Source organism: Erithacus rubecula (assembly GCF_903797595.1).
Source record: "Erithacus rubecula genome assembly, chromosome: 4".
NCBI lineage: Eukaryota > Metazoa > Chordata > Aves > Passeriformes > Muscicapidae > Erithacus > Erithacus rubecula.
Window position 1 is genome coordinate 46,142,486 of NC_136686.1, and position 17,451 is coordinate 46,159,936.

The 17,451-nt window shown below is 37.7% G+C and overlaps 1 protein-coding gene across 2 annotated transcripts in view; it reads right to left on the bottom strand.

Moving 5' to 3' along the window:
• The window catches only part of ASZ1 (ankyrin repeat, SAM and basic leucine zipper domain containing 1), a 32,719-nt gene extending 30,935 nt beyond the window's left edge, over nt 1–1,784 (bottom strand). Inside the window, exons 1-2 of one of the 2 annotated variants that reach the window (XM_079303304.1) lie at nt 1,616–1,784; nt 558–654 (exon numbers count right to left, since the gene is read on the bottom strand). In XM_079303304.1, the coding sequence (XP_079159430.1) occupies nt 558–654; nt 1,616–1,720 (202 nt within the window). In that variant the 5' untranslated portion in view covers nt 1,721–1,784. The remainder of the gene's footprint in view (nt 1–557; nt 655–1,615) is intronic. The other variant, XM_079303305.1, reaches the window with a different exon arrangement.
• Between the last annotated feature and the right edge of the window lie 15,667 nt (nt 1,785–17,451).

The following is a 17,451-nucleotide window of genomic DNA, read 5'->3' on the forward strand; positions in this document are numbered from 1 at the left end:
TCTTTGTTCAGCTGATGTTGCTAGGACAGCACTATTACCTAGGGTACATACCAGACACTTAGTGCTGTGAAGGGGAGAAGGGAAAAAAATAGAAAAAAGAATTTCCAAACTGAGGGAACATTAAAATAAAAAGGCTAGCCTCCCCTCCTTACCCCATGCTGTACAATCTTCAACACCAAAGACCACCCACTGAATTCTTCCCTTCAATTTAAACCACCCCTAATTCAGAGTTTTTAATTGCTATTTGCATATTAAAGATACATCTGAAAACAAAGAAAACACCTTATTTCATAGTTCAAACATTTTAGTTTTCTCAATTTTCAGGGCTCCTAACTGACAACAGAAATTAGAAGGAATGTGCTGGAATACCAAATCTGAGTCACTAAAAAATAATTTATCTTTCAAAATAATGTGTTGAGGCTGTGTAGGAGCATGTGAATGTTTCCAGTAAAGAATATAAATTGTTTTTTTTTAATTAGAAAGTTTAGTATTCTTGCTATAATTCAATAAAACAAAATTCAATGAAAGTATTCAACTTTGTAACTGACTTTCCTCACCCGAGTCTAAGAGTTCTTCAATTAATGACACATCACCACGAAACAGAGCCTTCTTCAATGCCTCATGCTTGTCTGCCTGCAACATTTGATCCAACTGCTAGATAAACAAAGAAAAATTAAGTCAAAATCTGGAGACTGTCTCACAGCAAAAACAATATAGCTTGGTTTCAGTATAAAAGCACTAATAATCTCTGAAAGGACATAGCATGGAAGAGGGGAAAAAGCAATGTAAAACTCTTGTTCTTCCCTCTCTGTAGATCTGTCCAGGGTCTACTATAAAGCCTAAGTTTTAAAATCAATCTTTCTGAGAGGTTCCATTCTCTGAATATGGAAATATCTTCCTTCTCAACAGACCTGCTATCTTCCCACACTGCTATCAATTTTACTTACCATCATTTGATTTCAATAAAGATTCTTTTTCATCTTATGACACTGGAAAAACTTTGCAATGCATTTATGTACCTTTTTTTGGGTACATTTCAATATTTAATGCTGTGAAGTACAGCATTAAAAAATACAACTATCAGATATGAAAGTTTGAGTCAAGGGACCTCAGTGACAAGCTGCCAGGCCTAACAGCACAAACCCACTGCTGTGAAGGGTCACAGCTCTTCTATCATGCCAAATCTGTGGTGACAGAGGCATTTGCAGTGCTGCATCATAAACACTCTGGCTGAAACAAGCACAGACCAAAAGACTAGTTTATGCATCGGGCAGCTGCCCAATTTAAGGCTTTTTTCAAAAGCACGATGGATTTGTTCTCCATTAAAGCTGCAGAGGCAGCTGAAGATTGCTGCTGGAGCTACATCAAGTGTACAAAACATTTACATACACCGGTGAGCAGAGAACTGATTATTCACTAGTTTCCTTAGAGACAGAAGTGGGTATAAAGTCAAGTTGTCTTTTATCATAAGTTTTTAACTCCCATCATTATAACTTAGAAATACACAATTTTTACAGCTCCCCTCCCCTCACGGTTCGAAGCCGAGGCCGCCCCCCGCCCCGAGACCTCCCGGGCACGGCTGGCGGGCCCCAGGCTCAGGGAGGCTCGGCCCCACCTGCGGCTCCTGCCGCACGACGCCAATGTCCCAGTCGCCATCGTCGCTGTCGCTGCCCTCGTCGCCGCCCGCCACGATGCGTGACGAGCACAGCACGGCGGCCATTGCGGCTCGGCGAGCACGCGCCGCCTCAGCAAGGTCACGTGCCAGAGGCGGCTGATTTCCCGCGCTCCCGCGCCCCGCCCCCAGCCCCGCCCCTCAGGCAGCGCGAGGAGCGCGGGGGGCGGAGCTGTGCCTGGGGGCGGAGCTGTGCCTGGGGGCGGAGCTGTGCCTGGGGGCGGAGCTGTGTCTGGGGGCGGGGCTGTGCCTGGGGGCGGAGCTGTGCCTGGGGGAGGAGCTGTGCCTGGGGGCGGAGCTGTGCCTGGGGGAGGAGCTGTGCCTGGGGGCGGGGCTGTGCCTGGGGGCGGAGCTGTGCCTGGGGACGGAGCTGTGCCTGGGGGCGGAGCTGTGTCTGGGGGCGGGGCTGTGCCTGGGGGCGGGGCTGTGCCTGGGGGCGGGGCTGTGCCTGGGGGCGGAGCTGTGCCTGGGGGAGGAGCTGTGCCTGGGGGCGGAGCTGTGCCTGAGGGCGGAGCTGTGCCTGGGGGCGGAGCTGTGCCTGGGGGCGGGAGGGCAGCGCGGCTCCGTGCTAGGCAGCGGTGCTCCGGGTCAGATAGGGGCGCTCCGTGCCGGGCAGGGCGGCTCCGTGCCGGGCAGGGCGGCTCCGAGCCGGGCAGGGTGGCTCCGAGCCGGGCAGCAGTGGTCTGTGTTGGGCCGGGCAGCAGGAATCAGTGGCAGCGGTGCTGTAAGCTCGTGGGGCTGTGGCACGGCGCGCTTGTGGCTCTGCTGCTTTGCGAGTGCTGGGAGACGCAGCAAAGCCGTGTGTGAAGCTGTGTCTGTGGCTGGTCTGTATGTACAGATCCAAGGTAAAAAGTGCGGGTTCCTGTCTTTAATTGCTGACGTCATTGACACGCTGTTTGCACGCCGTCACCAGCAGCAGGCAGTGACGTCACTGACGTGCGTGACACGCGGTGTCACAGCCGTGCCTGCGGTGGGGACAGTCCGTGGGAAAGCTGAGCAGCAGCTTTGGACCTCCAGCCCGGCTACACAAGGCATCGCTTCAAATCTCGGAACTGGTTACAGTTCTTCCTAATGACCGATACTAATGTCTCATCCGGCACAAGGGTTATGAGAAACTCTGTGAAGGACAAATGAGGAATGACGTTCTGTATTTAATCCGCAGGCATCGTTGCTCCTTGAGCTCATCTCAGACCTTGCCCCAGGTTGAAGTGAAATTGAGCATCCACTGATAGAAGAGGAGTTTGGTCTTTGAGAAGAGTACAGAATGATAAGTGTAGTCCTTGTGCCCATGACACTGTAAAAGTGTAATTTTGGCAAGTTAATGTTAACAAAAATTACCTTCATCGTGATCAGAAGGTGGCTCTGAAAATTATTTATTTATTTATTTATTTTACTTTTGCTTAACTTTTGTTTCTTAATGCAATGCAATGTGTAAGACAACTTTTTCTGTGTTGGGACTTGTGGGTTAGCTAGAGTTATGCTAAGAGTTTATTGCACTTAGAACATTCTAAGTGCTATAAAACTTGCACTTATTTAAAAAGAAACCTGCATAGTCTGCATATTTCAATTGTGCCTGCGTGACTTTTTTTAATAGCTGCATTTTCTGGATTTTATTTCCTTGTCTGTTAAATATGACAGCTTGTTTGCATTAAAGTGTAATGAACGATTATTAACAACGAGAAACTCTGGTGTAAGAACTAGGTGAACATTTTGAATGAACTCTCATGGGAGAAACTTCCAGTTCTGGAAACTTGATAGAAAGGCAAACCCCCCTTCTTTTCACACAGCCTTCCTAGAGCAAAGGTTGCTGAAATTGACTCAACTGTAATACATGCTTCTAAAGGCTTAGCTTTATATGTTTATTTTGGATTTACCTGTATACACTAAATCTCTGTTTAAAATATTTTGGTAATGAAGATATAATGTTTACCCTGTCTTATAACTGAATGATTTTTGTAACCAGGTCAGTTCTTATAAAATTGTAACTTTTATTCTAAGTTTTCAGGTTTTTTTTTTTATTTCTGGTCTGAATATTTCTTATTTTCTGCGGAGGAAAAGTAATATTTATGCCCTTTTTTGTATATCTTCTCTGTATCTGTATTGAATCTACCAGTACTCAACTTTACAATAGCCATAACCAGAATCAAGCTTCCATATTATTCATTTGACTTAGCTGTGTTACAGAAGATGGACTTGATAGTAGAACTCATATCCCCAGCAGCTAAATGCTAAAGACAACTGAGTGTGACATTTTACAACTGACATCACGTGTTCCAAGAGAGTTATTTCTAGCTGGTGCTGGTACTATGAATAAATTCATTACCTTTAATACACTAACAATTGTTTAGTATTTGACTATTGTGATTTATTTGTACTGGTTCATGTTTCAGATTTGGAGATGGTTGGTTGGTTTGTTTGTGATTTTTTTTTTTCCTTTCTCTGCATTATAACCCATCCAAATTAAAATGTCACTACAGATACTTGAAATGCAACCTGCATGCTGATGCTTTCTCAAAGGGCACCACATTAAGGAAGGTCATTTTCATTAACAGGCCTGATAGTATCTAGTGTTAAAAGAAAAAATCCCAACTCACAGTGTAGAAGAACCTTGCAGCCAGTGTACCCAATTGCTGTTTCAAATGTGAAAAAGACAATCATACAGAAGCTGGAACCAGGTGATCTCTCCTTTTGTTTTTGCTTGGTACTGTAAATCAAACATTGTTGTTGATGTAGACTCTCCTACTTCTTTTTCACATTCTTCTTACTCCAGTTTATTTGCGACCTTGAAGTCTGTCTTCATTTTTCAGCTAGGCAGACTTTTTGGTTGACAGCATGGTAAGTCCTGGCTGTCATCCATATTTGCCAAGTATCAGTGTGTTTTTACTCACTCCTCTAGGAACATTTCCCAACATCTTTTCCTTGTTGCTGTGCAGTACTCATTTTACATGCAGGAGGTGATTATAGAATGGTTTAGGCTGGGAAAATTGTAAGAAGTCCTCATTCTCAGAGAGGCTTAGTAGCTCTGGGTCTACAGAATTGACAAATAACCAGAAAATGTTGAACTGGGAGATGGTAAACTAGCAGCTGTACCAGTTCCATGGTTAAGAGCTGTACATCCAGAAATTTGCGTAATCTGAAAAATGTCCCATTAAGTAGCAGAAGTGATTGCAATTTAACAGGTTGCATTCATGAAACAAAGTATTTTATATTGTCCTGAATGAATTTTCAGCTGACTTGTAAATAGCTGTTGCATTTCTTATATTTAAATATTTAAAGTATAAGAATAGATACTTATTCTCTAAAAAGCACTTAGGTGATCTGTGTTCTTTCTGTGATCTGAAATCACCCTTAGTGTTAAATCAGTTTTAGTTTTGCCATCCTGAAATTTTTTAATGAGGTGCTGCCCTGCAGCAAATTGAATTGTTCAAAATTATTTCAGTCATCATTTTAATGGACTTAAAAAGATGGTAAGCATTTCATTTTATCTGTTTTGCTTATAATTTATTTTTTACAGATGTGTTTTTCCTTTGCCAAATCTACCTGGATGGTACCTGATGTAAGCTTTCAATCTGCTGCCAAACACATGAGTATAAATTACATACCAACTGATTTTCTGTTTGTAAAATTTGTTTTCAGGTGGAAGTATTAAATAATTGTCAAAATTCCCCATACTTAGTGGAGAATTCATGGATATGATATGAACCTGAGTTCTGTTGTGAAAATATCTCTCATTATAGCAGTAATGTATAAAAAAAAAAACAAAAAAACAAACTAGAACAAGAATTAGGTTGTTGAAGATACTTTCTTCTATTTTTGTGTCACTCAGGAAGATTTTTAGCTTCTTTCCATATAACCTAGAAGCTTTGGTCTGTGTAGCAAGTCCATGTCAGAACGATTTCTGATGTTAGTAGATGCAACTTCTCTATTAAAAATTCCTCATTCCTCCACTATCTCTACTCTGTTCTATGTTGTTTCATCCCCTTAATCTTAACTGGCAGTACTCCCACTTCGTTATCATGGTGAGTACCTCCTTGTTTCAGCCTGTTGACTCTCTGCTGGTACTCAGGCAACCACTTGTAATAGTATTGCCTGTCTCTTAGAAACTCAAATGTTTGAATTTTCTGAATGCAGTTTGTACTGATCAAGTGCTGCTTTGAGCTTTCTACACCATTTACCTTTTATTGTGATGTCTCACTTTGTCTTATCACTTTTACCATGATGGAAGGTTATCCATACATTTCAGTGTATCCATATATGTAATATTTTATTGGTTGCTATTATTTTGCTTTGACCATTTAAAAAGGAATATGGCTTCTGGGAAAAGGGACTAGTTTTGAACCAAAAACTGGTTTTGCTTTATCATGTTTGGTGCTTTGTATTTTTTTTTTTCTTTTGTTAGCAAAGCATACAATCTAATTGTCACTTCTTCATACTGAATGGCCTTGTTATCATAGATTTACCACAGGGAGTTAAGCCTTTGGTTGTCTCTCACTTTTGCAGCTGCTGGGGCTGCTCACCAGTAGTCTCTGGGCATTGTGAGAACTCCCACACATGTATTGTCTTCTGGACTTCTTTTGTTTGAGTTTATTAAGTCAGGATGGTATTTTATATTTTGATTTATGATTCTGACTCTCCAAAGTGGTAATAGTAATTCAGAGCTCCTAAAATCTCAGTTTCTTTTCTGAGAGGAACTGAATTCCTAGGATGTGCTAACTGGACTTTGCTACTGATTCCTTTGATCTCATCCATCTCTTCCAGCAAAGTCAGCATCTCCTTTACATCTGCTTTAAGGTCTTCTCTTCAAGAGTAATTCTGATACTTTCACATCCCCAGTAGTACAAACTAAAATTGTTACAAATGCCAACAGTTGAATCATGGCAACATTCTGTGTGGGAAAACCATTCAAAGATGTTGCACTGTTTTCTAGCTTGCATATATATGCATATACTTGCATTCTTATTCTGCTCTCCAAACTTGTGTGTGGAAGAGTCTACCTGTGAAGAGTCTATCCGTGGAAGAAACTTTTCTGATAATATAAGCTGTTCTGTCACAGATGGTCCAAGTAACAGGGAACCATAAGTCTTCCTTATTGGAACATGGGAGCAGGTATGCATGGAGGAGCCCTGATTGTCTTTGGTTGACAGCAGACTGAACATGACCAGGCAGTGTGCCCACATGGCCAAGGCCAGTGGCATTCTGGCTTGGATCAGAAAGGACTAGGGCAATTATTGTCCCTCTGTACTTAGCACTGGTGAGGACTCAAATCCTGTGTTTAGTTTTGGCCTCTCAGTACAAGAAAGACGTTGAGATGCTGGAGCATATTCAGAGAAGGGTGACAAAGCTGATGAAGGGACTGGGGCAGAAATCTTCTAAGAAGTGGCTGAGTGAACTGTGGTTGTTTAGCCTGGAAAAAAGGAGGCTCAAGGGAGACCTTATTGCTTTCTGCAACTGTTAGAGATTGTAGTGAGGTGAGGTTCAATCTCTTCTCCCAGGTAAAAAATGATAGGATTGTTGCACCAGGGAAGCTTTAGATTAGATATTAGTAAAAATTCTTCACTGAAAAGGTGGGCAATCTTTGGAACAGGCTGCCCAGGGAAGTGGTAGAGACACCATTTTGGTAGTGCTCAAAAGCATGTGGTTGTGGTATTTGGGAATATGGCTTAGTGGTAAACACAGCAGTGCTGTGTTAATGGTTGTACTCAGTGGTCTTTTCCAACTCTAACAATTCTGTGATTCTAAAGCAATGATTATTGAGCTTATAGTAATATGTTCCTTCCCTCTAGTAAACCCCTAATATTTAAGTGGCCATAGTCCAGCCTCCTGTGTGCTCATACAGAATCATGTTTTTACATAGGATCCTGTATATATATCTGCAACTTTTTTCTTCCTAAGTCTCTAACTACTGACAAAACTCCTTCACTCAAGTTGCTGTTGCCATAGATGTAATAGTCCTGTGGTTACAAAAACCTCATTAGTTTCAGTGAGTGAAATCAACAGGCACTAGTATATTAAAAAAGATACCTTCTGTCTAATTGGTGCAGTAAAATACTCAGCACGTCCTATCTACTTTGATACTGTCACATTTCCCAAGTCCTAATCATTTTATATACCAGGACTCTCCATGTTATTGAAGATAGCTCCTTCTTTGCTAGTGCAGCTATATAAGCTGCCAACAGCTGTTTGATCTAGATTTTTTTCTCATAATGCTTTCCTACAAAGCTTACCTTGCACTAAAGTTGTGGAAACCAAATTACCTGTGAGGTTCTGCACTCTAGTAGTTAATAACTCAAAGTCTCAATCTCAATAACTCAAAGTTTCAATCTTTGTAATGTGATTGTACTGTTTTCTCATCTTCAGTTATAAGAAGCACTGCAGTATGTTACACTCATTTAGCTAGAGCAGCTTGTGATATTTCTGCTGCTTCTTTTAACCTGCCAGATTACAAAAAAAAAAAAAAAAAAGAAAAAACAGCAGTGCTATTACATGTCTCTTAGTCTGTCACGTGTTCTTAGGTATGTGTTCTATTGAGCAGTGGTCTTAAAACCATCAGTGTACCTGTTTAGAGATAGAGGAAGACATATTGAGAAAGAAAATACTTTATTGAACTTGTTATGTTCTTGGGCTAATAATTTTTTTATAGCAAAAAATAGCTAGTGCTGAAAGTAACACTTAAAATTGCACATTGTTTATAGTTTCAGGTGACCACTATGGAAAAGTTATATTTTTCCATAAGCCTTGACTCTTTTCAGGACTCTTTTTTGATCAATTTAAGTAGGATTTGTAATTTTTTGTATGTATATTTGATGTTCAATATAAAGAGCACATGACTGGAAAACACGTTTTTACGGAAGTTTTAAATGGGACAAATCTCATCTAAGTCTCATCTGCATTACCTAAACAGCACAGCATGAGTATTTTCAAATAAATCTGTAGACAACTGTGTTTGTTGAAAAAAACTACTTTTTATATTAATTAATGTGACTTTAAAAGCATATTTTAGCTTGAAGAGCATTAGCCTGGAAAAAAGGCATTAGATTTCTTCATTACATTTGGAACGAGTGTTAAGGCTGTCTATGCTTTCAAATAATTTAAAATATTGTTTTCTTTCTCCTGCTTGCTCTGTTTCTACTTTTGGTATGTAAATACAACTTCTGTGTAAGTTACATACCATTTACTTGTTATTCTGTCCTCTTTATTTGTATGCATTAGCAAATAGTCTTGTTTTACCTGCCCATGACACTGCTGATCATTCATTCCTCTGAAGTAATCTTTCCTAGATGGTTTCTAGTGTGAATGCCTGGTTCTAATATCCATGCTGTCTAATTTCAGACTTTTCATTTTTACGTGACAAAAAAGCAGTAAACAATCTTTTTGGATTAAGGGAAGTTTTCTTGATTGTAGTTTTTGCTGACATAACTTTGTTTATTTGAATACTGCCAGCAGGAAGTCTTCTGCCTTGTCTTGCTCAAGTGAGTGGCCTTTTCACACAGAGGCACGTCACTTCAATTCCTATACAAATTCTTTTGTCTAAATGCCTCTGAAATTTAGGCTCATGGGGGAAAAAGTTCACAGCCTGGGAACCTGTCTAATATATTACCTTAGGAGCAGTGTTAAATTTGAGCACAAGATCTTGGTTTGGGGAGTTTTTCTGCAAAAGTGCAAGTGATTCATTGCACTGTTATTTGGAAGGACATCAGGGAAGGACTGCTTTTTATTGCAGATGGATTCTTGTAATGGCTGTGTTATGAACATCCAATTGCTCTATTGAACTGTTACTCTCACTGCAACTTAGGGGAGACTGTTAAAAACTACAACTACTCTTGAAATAGATTTAAAAGATTTTAACAGGTAATGGCATAAAAAAGAATTTTTTTTTTTCCAGAAAACCTGAGGAATCAGGAAGAATTTTACACTAAGGCTTCTAGAAGCAATGAGTAATTATTAAACCACTTCTAGTGATACAGTTAATGATCAAAACAGCAATGACAGAAGTATAATGAGAACAGTGGATTAACTATAAAGAAAGGCATTTGATAATGTAGCATTCAGTTAATGACATTGAAATTGCTGTTTGAAAATAAATTTAATCATAAGCGTAGCATGTGGGAGTAGTACATCTAATTGATCCAGAGATGATTAAAAGAGATTTTTGATTGATCAGGCTGGGTTTGGATCACATGCTTCATCTGTTACTGAGTTGCAGGAACATCCCACGTAGCTTGGTTTAGGCTACTATTTACCTTTCTCTGCCTTCATTCTTTCAGCATATATGTATATCATTGCAGGAAGATCTAAGGGCTCTTTTTAGATAAATGATATTTGAAGGATTGTGGGTTTTGCCAGCCACTGATGGGTGTAGATTGTGGTTTGGGTTAGGCTGATTTATTAAAAAAAAAAAAAAAGCCAACTTCCTAGAAGAAGAAGAAAAAAAAAAAGGATATTTTTAAAAATAGAAACTTAATTCCTGAAAATAATGGATCAGGCAGGGAAATATCACCAAGTAGTTGCTCTCCTGTTGGGGCAGGAGTGGTCCATATGAGTTTTAATTTAATTTCTCATGAATATGTTGTGGGGGGAGTACCCCAAGTGGGAATGAGTTGGTATATGTGTGTACAACTGATATACCTACACAGGAAATTTTAGCACCCTCTTCTCATGATTTCTGTTATCTGGAGGATATTTCTTAACTGTTCTATAGATCATTTTTTATTCTGATGTTAACAAGGTTGTTGCTGGGGGTCAGCTATGCCCAGATAAGGGTAGGTTACTCTTTCTGTGTTTCCTTTTTACAAGGCTGCCTTTTTGCAATGGAATCTGTTTGCTGTTCCTGTCTGCCCAAGCAGATTATTTGTGACAAGTTACCAACTCATTGGATATAGACAATGTGCTAGACTGGGTGTAGGCACTTGGTTTTCCAGCCTCTGTTTTGAGAGAGAACTTTTCCTCAGGCATTTGTAGTACAATAAGCATATGTGTAGTTAGACAAGAAGGTGCTGGGATGGCCTCATTGCTTAGGAAAGCTGCCTCCTCATATGCTCAGTGTTCAGAATTCCTATGACATATCTCAAGGCAAATATCTTCTTTGCCATATTTTTTTGTTTGGGATTTTTTTGCTATTTATAATTTTTTTTTTCATTGATACATATATAAAATGATTTATGCAGTGGTGATATCTGCATTTTTCAGCATGGTATCCATTAAAAAATTCTCATTTTCTTTCCTGGCATAATCTTTAAAGAATAAAATTTAATTGTTTCTGTTACTCCCTTTCTTCTAGCCTTCAATGTTTCTATTCTCAGCTTAGTATCTAAAATTCAGGAAACATAACCTTCAGCCTTTTTTTCTAATTTTGGTCTTTTTATTTGTGTTCTTAATAATTTCTTTAGAAAAGGAGTTAGAAATCTCACCACACCTCTGTTTAACTACTTCTTTCTAAAAATCACAAATGTCTACTTCTCTTTTTGACTTCTCTCCACTTATGCACCCCTGCCCACCTTCTTCCCACCCAGGTATAACAGGGTGAGCCAGCTCTTTCAAAAGTGTGTTTGGTCTGCTTGACTGAGACAAGCAGAAAGGTAACTGAGGTTGGGTGAAGGGTGAGCATAATGAGAAGCCTTTAATATGCATGCTGCTGGCTCTTCTTTTTACAGATTTTTTTCACAATCTAAAAGTTTGTCTCACCTATTTGTCGTATTTTATCTTCAAAATGAATGCAGTTTGAGGAGAGTGACTAGAATCCTGATTTAGTTGACCTTAGGTAGTACTGCAATAATAGGGAAAACAATTTACAATGTAATAAAGTAAATAAATGGAAAATATATCTTATTTCTGATTTCCAAAATGAAATTATTTTACAGCGAACAGATGCATAAAAGTTCATATTACTTTGTTTTCTTGCTAGTACTCTTCCTTGTTTTCCAGCTTTAAAAGAAGTATCTAAAGCACTATTATATTTCTGTCAGAAAGAAATTGTGTCAATAAAAAAATCCTTTTGTTTTCTGCTGCCAAATGTATATGATAGGCATATATACTGTGGTTCCCAACCCTAGGCAGCATCCTGTCCAGGAAATCACAGTGAAAATAGTAAAGCTATAGTAGGAGATATTTTGTGATAACAAAACATATACCAGACATTGCCCTTAAATTCACAGAAATAGAGATTGTCTTAATAAAAAGGCATTTCAGATTTTAATAAATAATTATTCCAAATGCATTAAATACTTCCCTTCCTATGTACATGTCCATTTCAGTCCTTATAAGCTTAACAAAGTTGTGGATCATTGACTTTTGCAGCTTAACTACGCATCAAATAAAAAAGCTTTTCCCTTTACTTATGTATTATGTAAAGGTGTAAACAGAAGTCTTGATATTGTTTGTCTTTCCTGTATATAATTTCAAATACTTAATTTTTTCATTTTTGTTTAACTTCTATGCTATTGTTCTGAGAAAAGATGAATGAGACTGAAACAAATGTTTGATGAGAAATCATTTCATTTCTGTACAATAAATATTTTAATTATTAGTTTCTATCTCATAACTTACACCTCATGTTGTCCACTCTTTTTCATTGTTCTGTCTACAATTAGACCCACAGAAAGATCTTTCCCTCAATGGTTATACTAATTTAAAACTCATTAGTGTGCATGAATAGATCACATTTTTCCTCTCACACAAGCACAGGGAAGTGTAAATTAAGTTTTTTCTAGCCAGCAAGGGAGATGTCTATGTAAGGGTAGAGTATTAAATTCCTGTTTTTAATTTCTGTGGTAAATGCAGTTAGAAATAAAATGGCAAATAATTTCCCTTTCCTTTTTTTTAAGTAATAAACCCAGTTTGTTAGTTATAATTGTTGTTGTGTATACCTGACTTTTTAAACTCTGCTGTAAAAGTATTGTGCTGACATTGACCAACTAAATAGTCCTAATTGTGGCTAGCTAATTATAGAAACCGGTGGGTAGGAAAATAAAACACAACTTTTAAGAGAGCCTTTTTGATTCTTGAGTCTAATCTGAAAATGCTTTCTCTGATAACTCTTCAGAACTGCTCAAGTCTATCATTTCAGTGTTCAGTGTTGTTAAATTTGTCCATTTTTTCTTATTTTCTCTTAGAGTACAATATTGCCATGTCTTTCTACTCCAATGCAAAAAAAAAGGTAAAAAATTAGGTTATCCATTCTCCCATTCTTCTGTGGGAAGAAACAGACATCTGACAAGTGTGATTTGTTTAGTTTTATTGGTTGGTTTTGTTTGTTTGTTTTTCTTCTATCAAATAACACCTTTCCTTTCAGATTAAAAAAAAACCCCAGAGAAACAAAATTGATATTGATATTATTATATTTTATTTATGTTATTATTATTTTATTATTTTATTTTATTTATATTATATATATTTTGTAAATAAAGGGGGGGGAAGGGAGTTTTATCCATAGCAGTATAATGGTGGATTTCTTCTGCTGTCACTTGTGTAAAGCACAGCTTGACATAAATCTGCACAACTTCAGTAAGTCTTGCTCTTAGCCTCAAAAATCTTAACTATTCAAAATACAGCTGTACCTGCTTGGCTTAGCACAAGTAGCTTCAAGATCTCATGTAGAGAAACTTTTAACCTCATATAAATTTTCATTGTGTCCACTGTGAAAGGTTTTTTATTAAACTCAGTAACTCATTATATTCTGCTGACATCTGCCATCGAAAAAAAAAAAAAAAAAAAAAGACATCACTTTTAATTTTGGCTGGGAGAAAACCCATTGTGAAAATGTCAGTCAGTGATCCAATCCTTGCTCTTTTGTGCTTGAAAAGGCTATTGGTTTTCTGAAGCTTGACTAAATACAGGGCTTTAACCTACCAACCTGGATTTCAGTGTGGCCCCTGGAAATGGTCTGGGAGTGGACTGAGAATGCTGAAAAAACTGCATGGAAAACAGGGGATTGTATGCTGCTCCAGGTTTCATCTGAATGTGGAGCCCTGTCTGCCCCTTTACCCAGAGTGATCTCAAAATTCTTGGGTATCTTTAGGGGGAGAGATTATCCCGCCTTTAATTTTTTTTTTTAATTTCTTTATTTTTTATTCTGAATATTAAGGGAATTTCCTTACTGAAGAGGCAATTGCAGAGGCAATTTTAGACTATTTCAAGACTAGAAAAAAAGACCAAGTCTTACAGTTATTTTGTAACTGGAATAATAGGGTTTGCTTCCAACTTTTTCCATTAAGTTCAGAAAATATTTGGACCCATATGGAGTGTTTTAGGCAAGAGTAGCATACACCAAACTAAACATACTTTCAAAAAGAAATGTGTTAAGGATCCATTGTGCTGCATGGATTCACATGGTAGAGTTTATACTGCATGATCCTTGCAATAACATTCCAGTAAAGACTATTCCAGTCTCAGGGCTCTGGCAGGAACTCAAGCTCTTTCTCTTTTAAGCAGTTGTAAATAATTAAGCAGTTTTTGTTATGCTCTAGGTAGTTCAATAATCTTTGTTGCTCAACTGTTTAAGATTGCTGGTGTGTGCCTTTCATTGAGTCACAGAAGGTATCAATCTTGGATTTTTGCCCTTTTAACCTCAATAATACCATTGTTCTGGGATTATTACATGACAGTATGAAGAGGAAGAAGTTTAAGCTATCTTTGGAAACATAAACCTTGCAAGCTTTTCTGACTTGGATTTTCAGGCTCTTAATTCCCCTCACTACTTCTAGACTGGAAGCAAACAAACCCTGAATAAGTTTTCAGAAATCTATTTTCTACTGCAACTTCCAAAGAATTAAATATATTTTATCAAGTGTAAAGTTAAAAAATGTACCCTACAGTTGGTACCTGTTGTTATTTTTTTTGCTAGCTTCAATATTTGTCAAAAGTTGTCTTTTTTTTTTTTGTCTTTTTTTTTTTTTTTTTTTTTTTTTTTTTTTTTTTTTTTTTTAGTGCAGATACCCTATCTGCCAGGACAACTATTGTTTCTGATTAAGCTGTCAACAGACTGTTAAAACCCATCACAAGTCTGGATATTATGAGGGTTACTAACAGAGAGCTTTCACCATTTTAAGAAATCTGTTAGAAAAATGAGCAGTATCATTTTCTTATGTAATGGAGGCCAAAGTCTGAACTTCCTCTGTTCAGAGTCTAGATCCTTTAGGACTTTATGTGACATGAACTTAGTCAGCAAGATTTCAGTAGATTTCAGTCAGTACTTTGATAGATCATGTAGAAAGGCAGATCAAAATGACACTTCAGTAGGTCTAAAAATTTCTACTTGGTTTGATGCATCTGTATAAATAGAAATATGTTGTCACAGAATCATGTGCTTTTGAATGAAATAGCAAATTTTTGTTTCCCTTATTGTTTGTCAGCAATTACAAAAGGCTTAAAAATACCTTCCAGTTTTAAAAGGTGTTAATGTACTAGCTATTAACTCCATAGACCAAATGACAGCATATGAACATATCTTAATTCTGTCTGATGGTTCCATGTAGTGTGGTGTTAAAATTTTAGTTGAAAATTGTGTGTAATTTGAAGTGCTTTGAAGAAGTTGGCCTGTAGACCTCTGCAAATTTAGTATGAACACCAACACACAGCTATTCTACTATTCCTCTATCAAACCTGTGATGTTTCCTTCACTGTTTCCCCTTGTGATTTCCATGTAAGATCTTACCAAAATGGGATCTGCCCATTTTACCTGTCAAGAATGAAAGGTCTGGTACTTTCATGGTACTTCCCCCAGCTGCATATGTTGTGCCACAGAAACACATGCCTCATAGAAGATCTGTTTAGTTTCTCTGGAATATTAAACTGTTTTCCATTTTTTTTGAGACCATACATTGAATTAACGTAGTCAGATACTGGTGAAGCATATGTAACTCTGCTTGCCAAATGTATCCAGTGTGCACAGATTAAGAATGTTAATCTGAAAATACTTGAAGTATTGGCTGAATTAATTTTAGTATTAAAACAATGTACTGGAATACAAGTTTTTGCTTGTGGAAATGGACCAAAAGCTGTCAGTCTGGCATTTTCTGCATATCCATCTGTATCCTAAAAGTATTATGAATCTGGACTCAAAAACTATTTGTCTGGTAAATATCTGGGAATAGTTTATTTTTTAAGTGAATGCTGCTATAGCTTTTATCTTGGTTAAGATTCAGTTTTCAATAAATTTCCTGGGAGTAGAGAAGCTCTTTAGAATTCATAGTAGTATAAGCCAAAACTGACAAACAGTGTGAAAAGTAAGATGTTGCTAATTTGTCCACTGTGATGGCTTCAGCAACTAGAGTAGATATTTATAAGTCATCAGGTAGAATGTTTGTGCTGAATAATAAATTATACGTGTACTTTAAACTGTAGTAGGCAGAGTTCTTTCGTTGTTGCTGCCTGCTTTGAGTAGATTTTTGATGTGTGTAAGCAACTCTGAGACAGAACATTCAATTTTTTGTAACTGACAACTGTAGGTTAGATGAAAGCTCTACCCTATGGAAAAGTGACCTGTCTACTTTACCTGCTTGTAAGAGACATAAGGAGCTATACCTGACCCATATGAACCAAGAGTTTTTTCATTTAAAGCAACAACAGAAAAACAGTGACTTAAAGTGTCAATTTTGACATCTCTTTAGCTTCATTTTCTGAGAAAATTGCATTTAATATGATCATGCTGTCTCTTTCTACTAAAATTTTCTACCCCTTTGTCCAGTGACATTAATAAAAAATGCAAATATAATTAATTTTAGAGTCATATAATCATTACAATTGCAAAAGATCTCCAAGATCATAAAGTCCAATCTTTGAACAATCACCACCAATCAACTAAACCATCTTCTCCTCTTCATGAAAACCAGCAATAACACTTTAGTTGGAGGTATTTCACTCCCAAGAGAAGAACAGAAATATTACAGTTTATTCCTACTCACTGTAATACTAATGACAAGTTTTGCATTCATGTCAGCTGAGTATGTTTAAGATCCCTGGGAAGATTAGTTCTCTGAAATAAGCAAAGCAAACTTTGTAGATACATGAGAGAAAAATTACAATAAATACGTGAAACAAAAGAAAGAATTTAGAAGTTTTTGACTGAGGGATGTGTTTATGTGAAAGCATTGGATTTATTTGCAAAACTACTGGATCACAGAGCAGGGAAGTCATCACTCCATGGATTTTGGTGAACACAGCCATAGCTGGTAGTTAAGAAAGTAGGCAAAGAAATATTCTAAGTTTAGAGAAGAAGTGTTCAAAATTAGGGAAAGTTCATGGAATTTTTCATGAAAGAAAAATTACATAACCAATGATGATTGATGGGATGTCTTTGTTAGTCCCAAATTTGCTACAAGTGCGTGCAAATCAGCTTTTATGATAATAGCCACAGGGAGATACTGTTATGAAAAATACTTCATTACCCATTGACATTTTAACTGGTTTAGATCTGATCCACTAATGGTTTCAAATGACTGACATACCTCACTTTCTAATGTAAGGGTAAAAAAAAAGGAAAAAAAAAACCTAATCCCCTGATCAGTTTCTGCTTTATTCGCTTGTATACCAGAGATTCAAAGGCTAGGAAGGAGAAGAGCCTGTAGCAGGAGTGTGTGTACTGTTTAGAAGAATGGGTTTCCAGTCTGACTCGTAGATCTCAAAGGTCTTTTTCAACCCAGTTGATTCTCTGAGTCTTTAAATTAACACTTCACCATTTTTTAAAGAAGTGGAAGAATTTGGTAGATCTAGGTGATCTGCATGTCAGGGCCTACCCAAAGAGCTTCTCTCAGAGGCAGATGGAGGATGTGAGATCCCAGCCCTGC